At 39.8% G+C, this 19,248-nt stretch overlaps 1 protein-coding gene across 2 annotated transcripts in view; it reads right to left on the bottom strand.

The window, feature by feature from the left end:
* The window catches only part of hecw1a (HECT, C2 and WW domain containing E3 ubiquitin protein ligase 1a), a 99,976-nt gene extending 81,371 nt beyond the window's left edge, over positions 1-18,605 (bottom strand). The window contains exons 1-3 of one of the 2 annotated variants that reach the window (XM_072679385.1): positions 18,433-18,605; positions 5,458-5,515; positions 1,032-1,344 (exon numbers count right to left, since the gene is read on the bottom strand). In XM_072679385.1, the coding sequence (XP_072535486.1) occupies positions 1,032-1,344; positions 5,458-5,484 (340 nt within the window). In that variant the 5' untranslated portion in view covers positions 5,485-5,515; positions 18,433-18,605. The remainder of the gene's footprint in view (positions 1-1,031; positions 1,345-5,457; positions 5,516-18,432) is intronic. The other variant, XM_072679384.1, reaches the window with a different exon arrangement.
* Between the last annotated feature and the right edge of the window lie 643 nt (positions 18,606-19,248).

The following is a 19,248-nucleotide window of genomic DNA, read 5'->3' on the forward strand; positions in this document are numbered from 1 at the left end:
GCCCTGTATAGAGCGATACTAATGAGAGGGCTGGGATCTATTTCAGTCTCACCCACACATAAAAAAAAAAGTCTTTAAGAATCATTCCACCTTATTCACCTGTAACCTAGCAACTGTAGGTTAGCTTTATGCTTGTGGCCACAGCATACCAGTGCCAAGGTTTTGTGACTGTATTATAATATAAAATAATATAATATAATATAATATATAATACTGTGAGTCAAAAGAACCACCCAAATATCTGTAATATGTTTAATGTTCTTAATGATATCATCTACACACTTGTTTATTATTCCACTTATACTATTATCAATAAAAATATGTCACAACATCCATTCTATGCATTTTGCGGACATAGGCAGTACATAGAGAACACTGACCAATTGCATGTTTCATTAAAACAATATCATGATGGACATAGTGTACACTATATGGACAAAAGTACTGGGACACATCTCTTAAGGTATTCATTTAGAAGTGTAAAAATCAAGTTTCTAACCATGCCGTCTGCCTTAACACATTAATGAAAAGATGGGTGGTTCTAAAGAGCTAACTGAATTCCAGCGTGGTCCTGTATGTAATAGGATGACAGTGGTGCAGCAAGTCAGTTGTGATTTTTTTTCCCTCCTAGATATTCCACTATCGACTAAGAGTTGTATTATTGAACATTGGAAGCATTTAGGAACCACAACGACTCAGCCACAAAGTGTCTGACCATGTAAAGTTACAGAGCGGGGTCAGGGCCGAGTGCTGAGCACAGAGCATAGTGCAGAAAAGTCTCTAACACTCTGCTGACTCAATAACTGCAGAGCTCCAGACCTGCTGTTAGAGCTGTAAGGAGGACCAGCTCCATATTAATGCCTATAGGTTTAGAATGGGATGTCCTAAAAGCTCCTGTAGGTGCAATGTGTGCAAAGTGTCCCAAGACTTTGTGTCTTTAATTATTGTGATGATGTATTTTGTCTTGAAAACAACATGTGTCTAATATTTCTTGTGCTTCCTGACGGTTGACTCACTATTATAAAACTCACCAATCAGGTACATCCCAATCCAGTCTCCAGCATCCACTTCCTCTTTGATGTCCCAGCAGATGAGGATGTCCTGGGACTGGCCGATGCAGTAAAGCGAGGTGCTGACGGTGAGGGTGGAGCGGCTGTGGCATGAAACCAGGTCTGTGTCGCTGGTGGACCGCGGGAGGGTCAAGGCGTCCAGAGCGTGGTTGGGTGGGAATGGCTCAGCTGCGTAGCTGAAACGCGCTCCGTCCTTGCACCGGCGCCGGTTCTGGGAGCTCCGCGATGGAGAGGCCATGGCAGCCAGGCCCAGAAACCGGTTCTGGTACAGGTTCTGCAAGAGATTGTTTTTGAAGTTGTTTAATTGGGTAATAAGTGTTTATTTGTTTGGAAAATAACCAATAATTTCAAGCAGTCAGCTTAACCTTTCTACCTTTACCAAACTCACAAAAAAGCAACAACCAAAAAGGTGCATGGAACAATTTCCTGGGCTGGCTTTGGTCTCCTGCATATCGCCATGCTGTTTATGTGCTACTATAAGACTCTTTAATGCAGGTATATGGCTAACACAGTATATGATAGGAAATGAGCTGGTCTGTTACAGTGACATGCAAATTTGTTATGAAGAAACATTAATGCATTATAGGAAAAACATCTCTCTATACTCTCTATATAGTTTTTTTACTTTCTGTTAAATTAACTGGTTTAAACTGAACTATAATCTGTAAGTGCTGAAATGAAATAGTATAATAGAGAGAACACCATAAGGATATACCCTTGAGACAGTAATGCAATATGTGACATTTCCAGTGTCCTCTAGCACTAATAGCTATAAGCAAGGTCTTCCATAGGTTCTGGAGCATATGTGGCCTTCTGTAAAGTCAGAACAAGCAAGGCTACAGTTGTGACCATGCTAGTCTAACTATACCTCAAGCAGTCTGGCACATCATTATTATAGAGACTGTGATAACTGTAAACATTTCTGGGCAAACTGAGCTGCATCCAGGTCCATTCAGATTACATTTAATTGCATGAAATGAGCACGGCATATTCTGATAAATGAGGATAAAAAAAACATCCAGTGGTAAATTACTCATGAAGGTTATGATGATGGCTTTTGGAAGGATTGCTATGGCATGAAATTAGGCTTGGTTTAGGTATTTAAACAATTTTGTCATGTTTATCATTTAGGATTTATTGGATATAGTTCAAGCCTAGATCCAGTTCTGGCTTAAAAGTCCTAATAAAAAAGTCCTAATAACCAGATCGGCCTGTAACCTGACAAATGATCCAGTTCCAAATGTATCCCAGCACCCATCTGCCAAGGCAAGGCATTCCACATTTGAACATGTATAATCATTGGGGATTTATTTGTTTTGTCTTTGGTTTAAAGTGAGTTCAGTGTAATAGACCCAGTTTCCAAACCATGCTGTAGGAGAATTACTGTAAAATGGTAAAGGGTTATTTTGAATGCAATTAGTAGTAGAGGAGCACAATAACACTGGAATCATATTGATGTAGGCAGATAGATTTACTTTAAAATTAGAAACATTGATTTGCTGTTCACTTATTTCAGATTTTCAGATAATTTCTAATGTATTTAGACCATTAAATGCCAGAAAAACAGGCTGGTACATTGTAGTCTTGTTTGATGTGTGGAAAATGGGTAGCCTGCAATGCATCCCTATTTTGTAGATTTTGTAGATTATAAGATGCTATTTTTCCTAGCTTGTTAAAATAACAGTCTCATTATCCAGATGTGCATATAAAACCAGATGCAACCACACACATTCACTTAACTAAAATATGTACAGAGGTTCTCCATTAATCCATTGTGTTTATTAAACAGTTGATTTTGGTTTACAATATATACATTTGAATAATGTGAAAATGAAGTAAACATCTTAATAAAGTAATTGCAATGTAATTACTTTTTTCAGTGACACATACACTCACACAATCATAACTCTAACCCGCCCAAAAAGCAAGTACTCCAAACATGCAGCAAAAGATCCTGCTCTTATCTCTTTTTCCAGTCTGAGTGTGTGCATGTACAGGCTGGCTCTGGTTTAAACAGTGCCTTTATCAGAGTGATGGGCCTTTTTGCCCTTAACTATGGCAACATAGTTTCATAAAGGAAGCAATGAGCAGAACAAAAGCTCTGGCCTGTTCTCTAGAAAGCCTTTTAACAAGGCTCTCCACAAACTCCATCACTCTGCTTTACTGCCATACAGTTGCTGATGACACTGGGAGTAGTTCTGTTGTAGTCCTGCTGATGCAGAGTAAGTGAGGAAATGGCTCACATTACTGTGCTTTCCGGAGCTTCCACTCCACACACTGATTGCTGCCTCGTTATCAAGCTCTATCCAGTTATTCATAGACTCAGGTAAAGCCTCGATGACTAATCACTACCACTGTTGGAATGTCCCCTTCACATCATTACCACTGCTGATCTCCCCTTCCCAACACAGTTGGAATGTATTTCTGACTTGGTCTCGACACTCACAAGCTTGAGAAGCTGACCTTTACCAGAATAATAAAGAAAAAAAACAAGGCTCAATATCAGGGCAAAGCCGTGCAAACGAGAAAGTCAAGTACACAATGAGTGAAGAGAAAAGATGAGTTGAGCGAAAGACAAACTCGAAGTGAAAAGAAATGTCATCAGTGTGCTCTGTACAGACTGGAAAGACTCACTAAGGCTGTCACCATTAATTAATTAAATGTAAACATAACTGATTCATTATGGCCCTCTGCATAATGAAAACTCATCATTTCAATTATTCAATTGGGCTCTCTTACAGTACCCTACCCACACAGAATAAGTGAGGTCAGTTATGGTCTCTGAGATCCCAGAGGCTGAACCATTAATCATTTTAGGCAGTTGCCCCACTTGAGAGCTCCAATGCTTTCTTTCAAATACAAAAATGTTTATGTGCTCATTGAGCTATGTCCTCTACATCTACTCATTTATGCAAGTATCTAATCAGCCAACTATTCCAGACAAGTTGATTTGAGTATTGAATTTAACTGCTGAACCCCTGGGATTTTATTTAGAACATCCAGTGACTGGCAGTTCTGCAGACGGAAATGCTTTGTTGATGAGAAAGGTCAACAGAGAATGGCCCTACTGGCTCAAATCACTACCTTGGAGTAGTGAAAAGGTTACAACAGCAGAAGACCATGTGGGCTTCCACTTCAGTCAGCCAAGAACAGAAAGCTGAGGCTGCAGTGGGCACAGGCTCACCAGACTGAAAAAAGCTGGCCTTGTCTGATGAATCTCAATTTCTGTTTAAGCACATTTGTTAGGTCAGAATTTGGTTCCTTCTGAATAATTGTATCAACCTGACCTGCCTTGTGTTGACAGTCTAGGCTCGTGAAAGTGGTGTAATAGTTTGGGAAATGTTTTCTGGCCACACTTTAGACCCCCTTAATACCAATCAATCATCAATTAAATGCCATCAAAAGTCAATTTGAGCATGATTGCTAACCATGTGCACCCCTTCATGGACACAATTTACCATCTTCTAATGTCTTCTTCCAGCATGGTGATGCACCATGTTACAAAGCATAGGTCATCTCAAACTGGCTTCATTAACATGACAGTGAGCTTGTTTGTTTTTCAGCGGCCTTCCCAGTCATTGTCTCCGAATCCACATTTGAGATGTGGTAGAAGAGGATATTTGCAATATGAAAGTGCTCCTGAAAAATCTGCAGGAGTTGTGTGACACAATCATGTCAATATAGTCCAGAATCTCAAAGGAATGTGTCCAATGTCTTGTGAAATCCATATTAAAAAGAACTGAGGTGGTTTGAGAGCACATGCGGTGCCTTTCCAGTATTAGTGTGCTCTTTAAAATGTGTCTTGTGCAAAAAACTATTGCAAAATGTGTCACACCATTGCATCAAGCAGTCTCTAATTCAGAAAATGATGCAGTATGGATGTTTAGAGACTCTACCGCTATTTGCATTTGCTCAACAGACTGCTAATGTCAATTACATGCTTATCAACAGTCAGGTAGACATTTTGGGTTTATGGGTTTTGGGCTTTTTGGGTTATGTTCATTGGCTCATGTTTAACATTTTTTCATTCAATTTTTTTTATATTATAGTAATTCAATGAACCTTTAACAGAATTTGAATATTTACTCTTACTTATTTTAATGCATTTGTGCAACAAAGAAAAAAAAAACTTTTATGTCCAATTAATTGTCAAAACAATCAGAAGCTTACTTAGTTACTAACTGAATAGATTGTAACAGTGCTAATATGGAAACAGGAGGACTGTGACCGAAATGAATCCCTACTCCCTTATTAGTCTCAATATCTTATGAGTCTTGATGGTTACGATGATCATGGTCATGGTCATGATGCGAGACCAGGATGAGGATGATGAAGATGAGGATGATGACGATATCTCATGTTGAGCGAATAAAGGAAGGGCACTGACCTTAACATTACACAGGTGCAGCAGCATATTGACTCGCCAACTCAAAGCACATCAAATCCTGAGAAGAAGGTCAAGAGGTTACTCACAGAATCCAACTAAAGCATTCATTTACCTGCATTTGTAAATCTCCCCGAATACCATTTCCCAATTGATGGTAATCCAGTCATAAGTGCCTTGTGAAAAGAGTCTGCATTTAGAGAGCTAGGAGGAGGGTGTGTGGTAGGGGTTTTCGATTCTGATTTTGGAGGGCTGGTGTCCAGTATAGTTTGGAGATTTCTCTGCTTAGACACCCCTGAGTCAACTGATTTCAGTTAATTGCTTTGATGACTGATTTAGTAGACATGTGTAAGCAGAGCAAGGCCCTAACAAAGCCTCTTCAGGCCTGTCATTGAATTCCCCAGGGCACTGACTAGTGTACAAAAGTCATTTTCAGTAAAAGTAAACATTAACAAAACACATTAGATAATTTCTATTAAAAGTGTTCATACATAAAAAGAAAGACCTGCTAAAAAACCTAACCTAACCAAACCTAATACGTGTGATAATATTAAGCTGTAGACAAGAAGGAATGGACAAAACAGTACTGCCACTTTAAAAAAAGACAGAAATAAAATACTACATTGATCAGTGGTCTCCAACCTTCCTCCTGGAAACCTCTCTTTCTGAAAGTTTCAACTCCAATCCAAATCTACCACACCCTATTTTAATATATATATATATATATATATATATATATATATGAATCCAATGTCTGTGGGCAGGTAGCTCTGCAAAAGCAGGGTTGAAAATCACTGATAACGAGTAATTCAATGTTAACAAATAAAAAGGGATTCATAATATTTACTTATTTAGTGACTATACAGTGGATGTTGTTTATGAACACTCTATAATTGTTTCTTTATAATACACATGCTCCAGATCAATGCTACCCATTATTCCCTAAGAAAACAGTATGACAATTTCATGTATCATGATAGCAATAACATATTGTCATATTCCTCACTCCTATTGAACACGAACAACAAATTGACAAAACCTGCAAAAGAAAGTTAGATTTAGGGCTGGATCGGTATGGTAAAAAATAAAGTGAAAAAAAAAATCAAAACCAGTGCAGCCAATCACATTAAAGAAGGCGGCGAGGGGGAGGATACACTCTGCATTCGAATGACAGTGTTTTTTTACTTCTTTTTTTTTCAAACTAAATATTACAAATTCTGACCTCAGAATCGAACATTGTATCGAACCTGACACCTGAACATTAACATATAAACATTAACACAGGCACTTTTGATTACTGCTGTATTATAGGAAATCTTATTTAGAATTTTGTGTTTCCTTACTTGTATCCTAACGCACAGCTTGACTCTGAATAGAAAATCCAAGTTAAGCCAAAGCCTTATTCAGAGAAGATCCATGGCCGAAAGAAAGACACATAAATTAGATTTCAAGGATGTCTGAGACAGAGAAAATGTGCTCTGTGATAACATTACAACCCTAAATAGCCAACAAGAATATTATCCCACTCTTAGACGTGCCTTTCTACATTATTTAGTTGAATTAAGCAGCATATGAGAATCCCAGCTCATCAAGTTTCTGATAAAGAGAGTGCATATTTCCACTCTCTAATGCAGAGAACAATCACTCTTCTCGGCACTGGACTTCCAGTAACAGGGCTAACTGAGCTGGCTAGGATGAAAGTGAGAGGCCAGCTACCAGTACAATCCTTCTGTTTCGTCTCAGAGCACCAAATAATGCAAAACTGAGGCAATGTAGATGAAGAACCTGAAGGTAATGCATGGCAACTGCTTTAATATAGCATAAAACCATACTCTACTGAATAATTATGAATATCATGGGCCCTGTATAAAAAATCTAAAATATGCATTTTTAGTCCTGTGTTCTCTTTTTACTGTATTATTGACTAACTACTGAAAAAAAACTCCAGCCATATGAATATTTAACCACTACAATCTTAAAAATGAAGGTGCAGAGGATCGCTTGTTCGAATCCTGGTCATGCTACCAGCCTTTGGCTGTCGAGGCCCTGAGAGAGCACAACTGGTTCTCTCTAAGGTGGGTACATGGCACTCTCTCCCCACATCGCTTTGTTGTGGTGCTGGCCTTCACTGGCGACTGCAGGCTAGTGTGTTGGAGCCGGGTGCGCGGCCCTTTCCTCCGGACACGTTGGTTGCCCGGGGATGTTCCTTCGTCGGAAGGGGCGTGTGCTAGTCTGCCCTCACTGGTGACGAGGGCATCACGTGCGATGGGGGAGGAGATTACGTTTGGGTTGGGTAATTGCTAGTCCAAATTGTCAGTCTAAAATTTTAATAATAATAAAGTGTTCTTTGAGCGATGAAAAAATTGGTTCTTTATGGAACCAAAAATGTTTCTTCTATGGTATCACTCAAAAAACTTTTTTAAGAGTGTGCAAGAACCCTACAGCAGGTCCAAAATTCCTTTAGGCACTCTCACAACAATGTAGCTTTGTTCCATTGTTTATCATCCTAAAATATGGTCATTAGTGCATAAAAAGCTTTTTAAAAATGTTACAAACATGAATTCATTAATGAATTTTCCCACACAAATAATTTAATCTATTATCTCTCAGGAATCAACATGCTGTTTCTGTTACTAGACTTTAGCAGTATAAAGGTAACAATACCATGTAGTGCAGTATTTATAAATGTTGCCGGTCTCTCAAACCTAGGACGGTATTTTGAAATTATGACCTGTTCTGTGTCTGTCCAGTACATGACCACAGGATGGGGGTCTGAAAACAGGTGAAAGAACAGAACAGAACAGGATGAACTAGAATGAGCCAGTCTGCTCAATGTCCCTGAGTAGTTGAAAACACTCCTTAGACCATTCATATGTACTCTCAGGTATGAGACTTGATCCTCTAAAGTGTGTGATATGAGCCTCAGTTAACTAGAACACAGTCTGTGCCGTGGTGTTTAGCCTGCTCCTGCTAACTTATCTAAGCCTAGATTTCAAACACAGCAGAAGCGGCCTCTAAATTCTTCTTTCTGTTACTCCCAAAGCCGGACACTGGACTTCGCTCTCTCAGACACAAGTTTTTATCGGTAACACATTCAGCTTTCTGTGATTTCAACAGCAGTCGCTTGATCATTAGTCACCAGTCGCTGGAGTCATTCTCGAAGTCAGCCAGACTTGAGTTTGGTCTGTGGTGAGCAGACTGCTATCCTAACTAAGCTAATACTAACCAGCTTCTCTCTCCTAATTCAGAGCAGTTGAACATTTGTAATTGTCTGACTGACGTTTTACATTTATTGAATGACTGATGTAAAACAGTCATGTGCAGTGTTTACTTTTTCACCCTGCAAGAAAACTATACATTGTATGTGGTCATGTTTCGACTGCTAAGTTTCCGAATATAAACTGCCTCAAGTGTCTTTGTACTGATAATAAGAGACGATAAGAGACGATATGGGCAAAAAAGCCCATCATCTTTCCCTACACAAGAAGAAAGAAATACACTAATGCACACATGTGCTAATGCATTTACTGTAAATCATGCTTTTCAACTATTCTGAGAAACTCGCTTTGAGTTGCACACATTAAATGCAGTTGTATAGAGACCAAAACGCCATTAAACAATAGTGGGCAACAGACCAACACACCACAGAATAATGGTGGCTAATAGACTTTTACTGGCATCTCCTAATGATGCCCTTTATTCCTCATTCATCTACAGCAGTGCTTGGAAAAGTGCATAGCCTACAAGAGAAATGGTTTCATTGTGCTGTGACACACATAATGATTCTCCATGGAGTTGAATGTGCTGGGAGCGTCCTGTGGCTTAGTGACGATGCTACAACTGAGCACTGAGGCACTGCATGCATGGGTACACTACGCTGGGGGATGCCTGCCTGCCTGCCTGCCTGCCTGCCTGCTAACCCACTGACACTGTAGGCTCCAATCCAATGACATTGATGGCCTTCAGAAGCCCTTACACACCACTGCATCTTTCTGATTGAAAGTCGTCCAATATCAGAGATCGGCACAAAGTAATGTGATGATTCTGGTTGCATTACAGTTGTAAGAAAATCAATCAATCAAAAATATATATTAGTAGATAATATTAGAAAATATAATATATAGTATTTTATTTATCACTTTCTTCTGAAATCAAGGTTATTAAAAAAAGGTTTTCCTGCTTTTCTTGGAGTAAGTGTCTCTATTGCCCAGGGAAGGCTTTCTACTAGATTTTGTAGTGATTTTGTAAGCATTGTAGTGATGATTTGATTGCATTCAGTGACAAGAGTGTTACTGCGGTCACAATGTTGGATGATTACCACCCCAACTCCCTCCACAAGTATTGGATGGAGCATCATCATTCCAAAGTACACAGTTCCACTGCTCCACAGCTCAGTGTTTGGGGGCTTTATACCCCTCTAGCCCATGTCTGGTATTAGGCATGATGCCAAGAGGTTCATCTGCTCCAGAGAGTCCTATTCTACTGGCAATCCTTATCTAAAGGGACTAGATGAGCTGTATTTGTGCATTTGCACATCTATGTCAGCAATGGGTGCAACTTAAAGTAACTTGATGCATTCATTACAAGAAGTGTCCACAAACATTTGAACACACAATGTATCTTGCCTTCCATATTTGTAAATGCTTGTTTATGTTACGACTCCTTTAAGATGAATATAAGATAAGTGAGCTCCATTTACATTGGCCTTGTATTGTACATCACTTTAAAAATACTGAGCACTCCTGAGATCTGCATGGCGAGTGGGCAAGGCTAAATGGTGACAGGCTGAGAATAGCATGAGATATGTAAGTTTATTAGATAAACAGAGATATCAAATCAGGCTGTTTTTACATCATGATTTCCATTAATGAACTGCATGGGCTCCTCTATTAAAACACTACTAAGAACTCCTATGAGCCATGTTTATAGAGATGCGTAAAGTGTGAAGAACATTTAAATCAAATTTATTTGTATTGCACTTTTTACAACTGGGCTTTCACAAAGCAGCTTTACAGAATCAGTAAAGGGACAAGAGTTCAACAAAACATCAGAGCCTGAAACCCCTGGTGACCAAACCAGAGGCAACAGTGGCAAGGGAACACTTTCTCATGGCTAGACAAACCCATCATCCGTACCACTGTACCACCAAAACTGTTCTTCTGCTCAGGTGTGCTGATATAATCATAATATAATATAACTAATATAATCATAGCAGAGATGGTAAGAGTAATGAATGTGGTTGATGGTGGTGATAATAATAATAGTGGCATAATTAGTCCATATAAACTTTAACACAGTTGTTAGGGCAGATGCCAGTGGCAGGAGAGTGGGCAGCTGGTCTGACATGGGTGGCAGGGGTGCCTGGCGTTCAGTCTGGTGGGTGGGGAGCGTTACAGTCAGTTTAAAGGCTTAAATAACTTGCATTTGAATAAAAAAAAATGTTATACTATATAATGTTATTATATGTTTCTATTACAAAAATGGTTCTTTTTAGGGAAGCAAAAGTGGTTCTTCAATGGTATAGCTCAAAGGACATTTTAATAGTTAATAGATTAGTCTGATATTTCAGATAAGTGAGGAAAATTCCAAGATAGAGCTCCTAAAGGTAAAGGGCCGTTGTTGTTTTCAACAGGGTTAAAGATAATATTAACAAACAGAAATGTAGTTACAAGGATTGCATGTGCCAGTGACTATATGTAAAGAGCACAAACAGCCACAAAAAGAAACACTCTTTCCTCATTCCCACTGGAGATGATCACACTATTACCACCCTAGCCAGGTTAGGGCTCCATGGACCTCATTAACTACAGCAGATAAGCAGCCACATCACCACTCCTTCTGGCTTTGCAGCTTTCTCAGCAAGCAACCACCAGGGGAAGGTAAGGCCATGGTGATCATTTCACTGCGTCTCCTATTGGCATAATTATCTCACATAATCACATTTAAGAGCTGGGTTTCAATTTTGTTGCGTGCACGGCTTTAGGTGCTGTATTCACAAGGCCGACGGTGGCTAATTAGCCCCAATCTTCTTCACTACATCCTCTGACAACCTTAAAGCTGCTGCACTTCCTCTTCAAGTGCTAGCTTTGTTCTTTTTTCAGCTCTCTCTTCTTAAAAAAAGATGTCTTGTAGAAATCTGTAGAAGACAATAATTGGAAGCTGCTTGTTCATTACACTGCACAGACACTAGGCTATTAATGGCTTGTGAAATTCTGGCCTCTAGGTTAACAGTACCAGAAACAGTATGTCCTTATGACATGAAACAAGCAGTGTATTTCAAAAGGTCTTTGTTGTTAGGAAGTTTAGGTTTTTATGTGGAAATCAAGGCAATTTGACTTAATAGCAGCTCTGTCCCGGATGGGCTGATATCTGCAGAAAATACTGAAACGAATATTAAACAGAAAAATAAAAATGAATTTGATTGAATCCTGAGTAAATCCTAGACTGGAGCATCACACACTCACATCATAGTTCACCTAATTATTTACAAGCCCACCATATAAGGAGTGTATCACAGTAACAATAACAAAAATGTATCTCATTCTGAGCATAAATAACAGGGGTGTAAAAAGGCTTGTGCATACTTGCTATTAATACATCAAAAAACAAACTAAATAATAAATAAATGCATTCTATGGTATCTTTATAGAGAAAATAACAATTTAGCATCAGAATCAGAAAACACAAAGTGCTACCACACATTATCTAATTACATTTATTAAAAAATGCAGTTAGGAATGTCAAATTGATCTGTTAAATAAAAGTAGAATCCTGACTTTGTCTTCTGAATCTCTATGGTAAAACCTTGCTAAAATTGACCAATATAAAATCCAATTTCTTACCTGGTAAACATCAACAAAACACCAGCAACAGCTCCCCATTTTAATCCAGTGTGTAGACGCTGGTCCCTCCAGCTATAGATTATATCAACTTATCACGCTCAATCAAGCAGGCCATGACTGCACCTAATATGAGCAAATCTGATCTTTCCACATCAGCATCACCACCTGCAGGGAGTCTTTCCAACACTGTTCACAACGGCTGCTGAAACTACACTCTGGAAGACCCTGGCTTTGTCTTTACTAGGTTAAAATCTTGCGTGCTGTGTTAGAGACTTCTCTTATGAATTTTTTACAAGGCTTTTTAGCAGAGAATAAAAATGATGTGTGGTTATGCTGCTATGCCTTGGGGTGTAGTAGCTTTGGTGCAGATCCCCCCACCAAAAAACAAAGAATATTTGCTTTGCTATCTGATATTTGGTGTAATAATGTCTAAATGTAACACTCAATGTTAGTTATTAACCATTCATATAAGATTTCACTAGCATAGATTCACTAGCATGATAGATATTGTACTCTGCTACCATCAGAACCCCAGGCAGAAGGGTCATGGAGGAGTCTTTCTAATATACTCAGTTTACAAGAAGAGATTATTGCCAATGCTTCCACTTGGCTTACATGTGTATCTAAACAGGCTTCATATCCTACAATACAGCAAATTGAATAACAGGCTTGGATGATTGGTTACTATATTATACCGCATGTAAGTGAGGTAATGGAGCAATGAAAATGTCTCCAGCATATGAGAAGAAAAAAGAAAATGGCATGGCAAACACTAGTAGAAATGATGTGGAGCAGGCATGTTTGGAGAGCTTCCAGAGGAGAGCAGGAAAACGTAGCGAAGCGTGACAGCGTTCGTGTGTATAGAGGACCGCTGCGTATATAGGTCAGCGCCTCTCATAAGAAGTTCTTATGAGGTTATCATGCTGTGCCTCTGGCAATCTTCCCTTTTCCCTGTTATGTTTGGAGCTTTCTAAAAAGACAAACGACCTTCATTACTTCCGATAGTCAACACAATGCTTCGCAAGAGTTCTTGCTAATCTATTTTTTTTTCAGCAAACATAATGTAGCAATAGTAATGGTTCCTCTCCGAACACTTTTCAAATCCGCGACTAAATCTTGTGTTAGAGGGTTAATTCTCATGCATAACTCCAGACCATGTTTTTTAAATTATGGCCTGGATGCCGGGCAATTCACAAATAAATGGATTAGAATGGAAAAGAATGAAAAAATATATATATTTTTTATTTTATTTTATTTTTTTTTGGGGAATAGTTCAATAAGTGATAAACTGTAAACCCCGAACACTGTTGTTTCCTCCCTCAAAAAGAAATCCAGCCGAACCAAAACAGGACTAGAAAACAGGCCAATTTCCAAACACCACAACTGTTTTGTAACAGTCTAGACTGGTTATCTTTACACCCCCAAAAATTTACATAATCCCATTTTACTTGCCAAAGTTCTAGTAAAAGCTGGCAAGCGATTCAACCACGACAGTCGCTTTAGGAGAATATGATGTTGTTGATAGTGGAGAGAAGCTTAACACCTCCAGACTCTGCTGGTTATAGAAATACAGGTTGCTGCATGAACCAGGCCTCATGACCATATCTCCTGGTAGCTGGACTACGTCAGCTGACTGCCAACCTGGAGCTAAACACACATCAGCTAAACATACATCAACACACATAAGTACACTGTAGCTAAAAACATTTTACCAGTAAGACTGGAGAAAGCTAAACCCAGAGAAGTGAGTGGGTGCAAGGCTAAAAGCTAACTGGTTAGGGAATAATTAAAGTGTTTCGGTTAGTGCCAAAATTATGCTACAATATGTGGGTTCTGCTTGGAGAGCTTGTTGTTTTTTTGTTGTAGTTGTTGTTGTTCTGTTTTGAGGCCTCTATAAAAGGAGAGTCAGTGCATTTTATCCTGAGGCAAAATAACTGGGTTGTTAAATGACATCAAAGTATTTTATGCCTTAACCAAAGTCATACTATTGAAGACATACTTATATTCTATTCATACATCAAAACATTAAACACAAAAAGAGAAATGCATCCATTGTAAATAAAATATCCCTCCATATCCATCCTTTTTCATTTAGGCCTGATTAAAGCAGCATGTAAAAAGGCTAACTGACCCTCAAAGCCACCACAGCAATCAGCTGGAGCTTCTCTTGGGGGTTTATTCAATACATAAACCCTGTATTAAGTACTTAATGTGTCAATAAACTCAACCTATCCACATATTAATACCTACTGTAAATACTCTTCTTATACCCAGCCTCATATTTCCAATGATTTGAAGCAATAGATACCACAGCTGTTCTTAACCTGCAGCCAAAAAGGAAGTGTTGTGACAATGTAATGTGTAATCAATATCAATACACACACTCATGTCAAGCCTACTCATGTCAAGTGAGCTTGTAGTGTCATCCTTCATGCCTCGTTTGTAATATACTGAAGGATTTCTGAGCTTGTTGGTTTAATGCACAAATACTATGCACAGACAAATGAAGTAGTAAATGTGTTCCTCAGAGAACTGACCATGTCCAGTGTGACAATATAGTGTTCCAAACAAATGTTATTACACACAAGGCATGACAAAATTCACATTGGATGAAGGAGCTTCCAATAACCCCTGTTTCCAGCTCTGTTCAACTTGAGATTATTAGCATATCCATCTTCTTAAAAACATAAATGTCTTTTAAAAGTGAAGCCACGGTCTAGCGCCTATATATTGCAATGACAAACAGCCCATTTTCCATCACATTTTCCTCCTCTAAACTTTCCATCATGTCCGTCTTTCCATCTCCAGTGTCTAACTCCCACAGTTAGTTTCCCTGTGCTACTTTTTTATTTTCCCACAGAAATCATGTTTTTTTTTGTCATTGTTTATAATTGTCAGCTTTGGTTTGATTAAAATAAACCCTGGTTCGATTGCTCTGAGTGTGTAACTGTCAGCGTTCGAACTCTGGTCCGGTTCGTTTGAAGTATGAACACAATATGAATCAAATGCATCTAAACGAACTTGTGCACGGGCACAAGGTCACTCCTGCCTGTAAAACCTAGTAACAACCCTGCCCTCTCATTCCACCAACATCACGACTCCTGACCTGGCAGGATCTGCCTACGTTATTGTGCTTTATCCTATTCTGTTTGATGCTTTAGTATAACGAGGGAGCCAGACTACGAATACGAATACCCTAAAACTTCATTCGGCTTTATCGTGAGAAATAACTGATGGTGCACGTAGTCGGTCACTGTACTATGTACAGCGAAATGTGTCCTCTGCATTTGACCCATCTGTGGTAGTGAACACACACTAGTGAACTAGAGGCAGTGAGTACACACACACACACAGAATGGTGGGCAGCCAAGTCCAGCACCCGGGGAGCAGAGAGGGTGAAAAGCTTTGCTCAAGGGCCCAACAGTGGCAGCTTGTCGAGCCTGGGTATCGAACCCACAACCCTGTCATCAATACCCTGAAGCTCTAACCGCTGAGCCACCACTGCCCACTTAATTGACTGACTTGTTTCATTACTACAGAACGAAAGGAAATGGAACTATAGTGTCTAGATTTCTACAGTCATTGGTTAAGACCATTATTGCCACCCCAGTCAATAGGAATATGTTTTCGGCATGTTTTGGGGCTTTTCTCAAATGTCTGTAATCCAACTCATCAGATAATCTAGTTAATCAGTTAATCAATCCTTCCTGAGATACACTGGGTGTGCCGAGACAGAGGAAACTCAGAAGAATCACTGTTGGTTCCTTAAAGAACCATCTTCATATTAGAGATGTGCGAGTGTGAAGAACCTTTAAACTAGTAAAGTAAGTTTACATCAAGTGAAGGTTCTTTAGACCTTTAAAAGGTTCTTCACTATTACAAACATGGATCTTTTAAAGATTCAACAGTGGCTCTTCTATGGCACTGCTCAAAGAACCATTTAAAGCACCTTTATTTTGGGGAGAATTCCTTTCCTGGAGGGCTCATGCTCACAGGCTTTGGTCATTTCCCTGCTTAACACATCATCTACTAAACCTGGTGACTAACTGATGAGTTGAATCAAGTGTGTTTGAGAAGGGAAGATGCCAAACTATGTGGGACACTGGCCCTCCATGAACCTGATCTAAACTAAAGCAGGGTTCTCCAACTATAAAAACCTCAGAGAGTCACAGCGATAAACAATCAAGCACATCCTCAGCTCTTATACACCTGACTCAGCTAATGGAGGGCCTGATAATGAGCTAATCTATGGAGGTGGAGATGTCTGGGAGGTGGAAAGCTTTGGCCCAAAGGTGCTAACTTTTCTATTCCTCATATCTTATTCCAGAGCTCTGACGACATGTAACAGTGGAAGGGCAGAGTCATGCTGCATGGCTTTAACATCTGGAGGTGAAGTGCACTCAGTCTGTCGATATGGTAAAGGTCAATATAGTGGCAAAGGGCTCAGCTCGCTGAAAGCACAGCAGAACCTTTAAGTGTGTTCAAAGCACTTCTGAACAGGTCAGGCACATAAAATGGTAAATGGTCTATAAGCCAAGGTGGAGGTAAAGTACAGTACTGGTTAATAACAGTCTGTTCAGCAGTCCACACAGCAGAGGGGATGCACTCTGGTCCTGAAGAGACAGCGTCCAGTACAGTTGGATCATTTTCCTGCTCAAATGCATTTCAACACTCAAAAACCAGGTGTTCTTTCTTAAGCAGGGAAATCCCCAAACTGTGCCAGTGTGGCTACAGCATTGACCTTTTTACAGTATTCAGCCAATTAACAAGCTTTTCATCTTTGGTAAAATAGGTAGTGACAGGGGTCACCATACCTTCTCCTGGATCTACCTTAACTTAGATCACTTAGCTCTCTTTATATTATAAAATCAATCACTCATTCTTGGTTTTGTCTACTACAATGTTCAATACATTTCCTTGTATTATTTTAGTTGATATTTGCTTTGAATTGCAACTAATGCACTAATATATCTGCATGTAGGATAATTAACAAATATTTAGTTGTACTGTGATTATTATTTGTTTTTATTGTTTTTTTCTGAGCATAGCGTTTATATTGTCAGTGTTTTAAGAACACAGATCAGATGGACATTGCACATTCATTACAAAAATCCACTAATTAGTCTTATTTTTACTGGAAGGAGTAATCATTTATCATTATTATTTAAATTACTTCACTAAGCATGAGACAGTTTTTGGATAGGAGGTTTTGAAATCTGCCACTTTTGGAGCATTATTGCAATATAGTGCATTGTGAAACTGTCTTTAAACATTCACCCACCCCAACATTTGACTTATTTTATTGCATTTATAAGTCTGTTATACTAGTCTGGAATGATAACCCCTCTTGATTTAGCTGCAGTGACACTTTATAATTGTTTATGTATCAGCACTGGCAGATACACACATATAGATTATTGACACTAGGCCGATTCCCATCAGTGCATCCCTAGAAAGTACTCACCCTCTGCTGTGAGCTCTCAGATGTCCAGAACAACTTGTTTTATTCGTTTTTCCTGCTCAACTACGTTCGATTCAGCTCATCTCTTATTTACCAGGTTTGACTAGTGTGCCAAAGCAGATGAATCCACCAAACCGTCCTGGGCACCATGGATGTAGTGTTACCTGTTCTAGCACACTTCATACAACATGTCCTTCTCCTGGACCTTCCAGCAGGATAAGGGTTGGAGGCAAAGGTATAGGTGATCTACCTTTTAAAAGGAAGATGGATTTCCAGGAGAAGGGTTGGACACCAGTGCAGGACAGTGGGGTCCAGGGCCAGAATTAAGTAATCACAATATGTATAACATGTATTTCCCTAATTACTGAACACTGACAGTCAAAACAAGAAGCAGAGCCCAATTAACATCAACGCAGTGCCCAAGGAGACCTAAGTAAAGAAGGACGTGATGGACAGCAGGAACTGGAGGCAAGGCTGGTGACCAGGAGAGCTCTTCAATGAAGAACCAGCGGGACAGCACGGAGCAAACTTTGACACGTTTAAAGACACGTTATACCACACGATTCATTAAACTGATGATTATCCATATCTGAGTCCTAACTCTCGTCCAGCATGAACCACTCAGCCACCACCAAAAAAAAAGAAACAGAAGGACACAGCGACCGGGCGACCTACCTGAGAGAACAAGACCTGCCTGTGAATCATACTCCCCAGAAACGACCATCCTAAGAGCAGCTCTCAGGCTTATTCACTCCCATCCTCACCCGTATGGTCCAGCGGACTCCTCGATGCTCACAACCCGCGGCTCCATTAACATCTGCTCGCTCTCCGCTGAGAACCATGGAGAGCAGACGGAGACCGCGTCCCTCCGCCCGTATTACGGCAGGCCCCGCCCTCCTCACGCTGGGATTGGTTAGTAAGGAACGCCCCTTCTGTGCTCTGATTGGTTAGGCGTTCTTAGCCAACCCGTCAATGGGCGGGCAGTTTGTGGGTACAAACTCCTAGCCAATAGTGGCGCAGGATGGTGGGACTGTCTGAATGAGGTGGGAAAAAATAAGCATAGGTCCCGAACTAGCACCAATAATAATTCGCCTCGACTCATCACTGTTGTTGTTGGAGTAGCAACGAAACCTGATTTTCATAGAAAACAACAAATAAAGGAATTTAATTGTTGATTATTGAAGTAAATTAATATTTAAAATTAATACTAAATCTGACCATTCTAATTATTGAGTTTAGCAATTGGCAATAGAATGAATCCCAGCCATCATGCCACGGCCTTACATGGCTGAAACATGGGCCAGGTGGTTTCCAGGTGAGTTTGAACATGTGTTGTTACTGGGACCCAGTTAGGCTTCCCAAATGGACCCCATTGTTACAGCCCACCTTAATCTCATATGGGTCCCATCTAGGCCACATGTGCAGCATACAACCCAGATGGGGTCTGGGTTTAACCCCTCCATTTTCCATCATTGTCCCTGGTGGGACCCT

The sequence above is a fragment of the Salminus brasiliensis genome, chromosome 5 (genome assembly GCF_030463535.1).
Source record: "Salminus brasiliensis chromosome 5, fSalBra1.hap2, whole genome shotgun sequence".
NCBI classification, from domain to species: domain Eukaryota; kingdom Metazoa; phylum Chordata; class Actinopteri; order Characiformes; family Bryconidae; genus Salminus; species Salminus brasiliensis.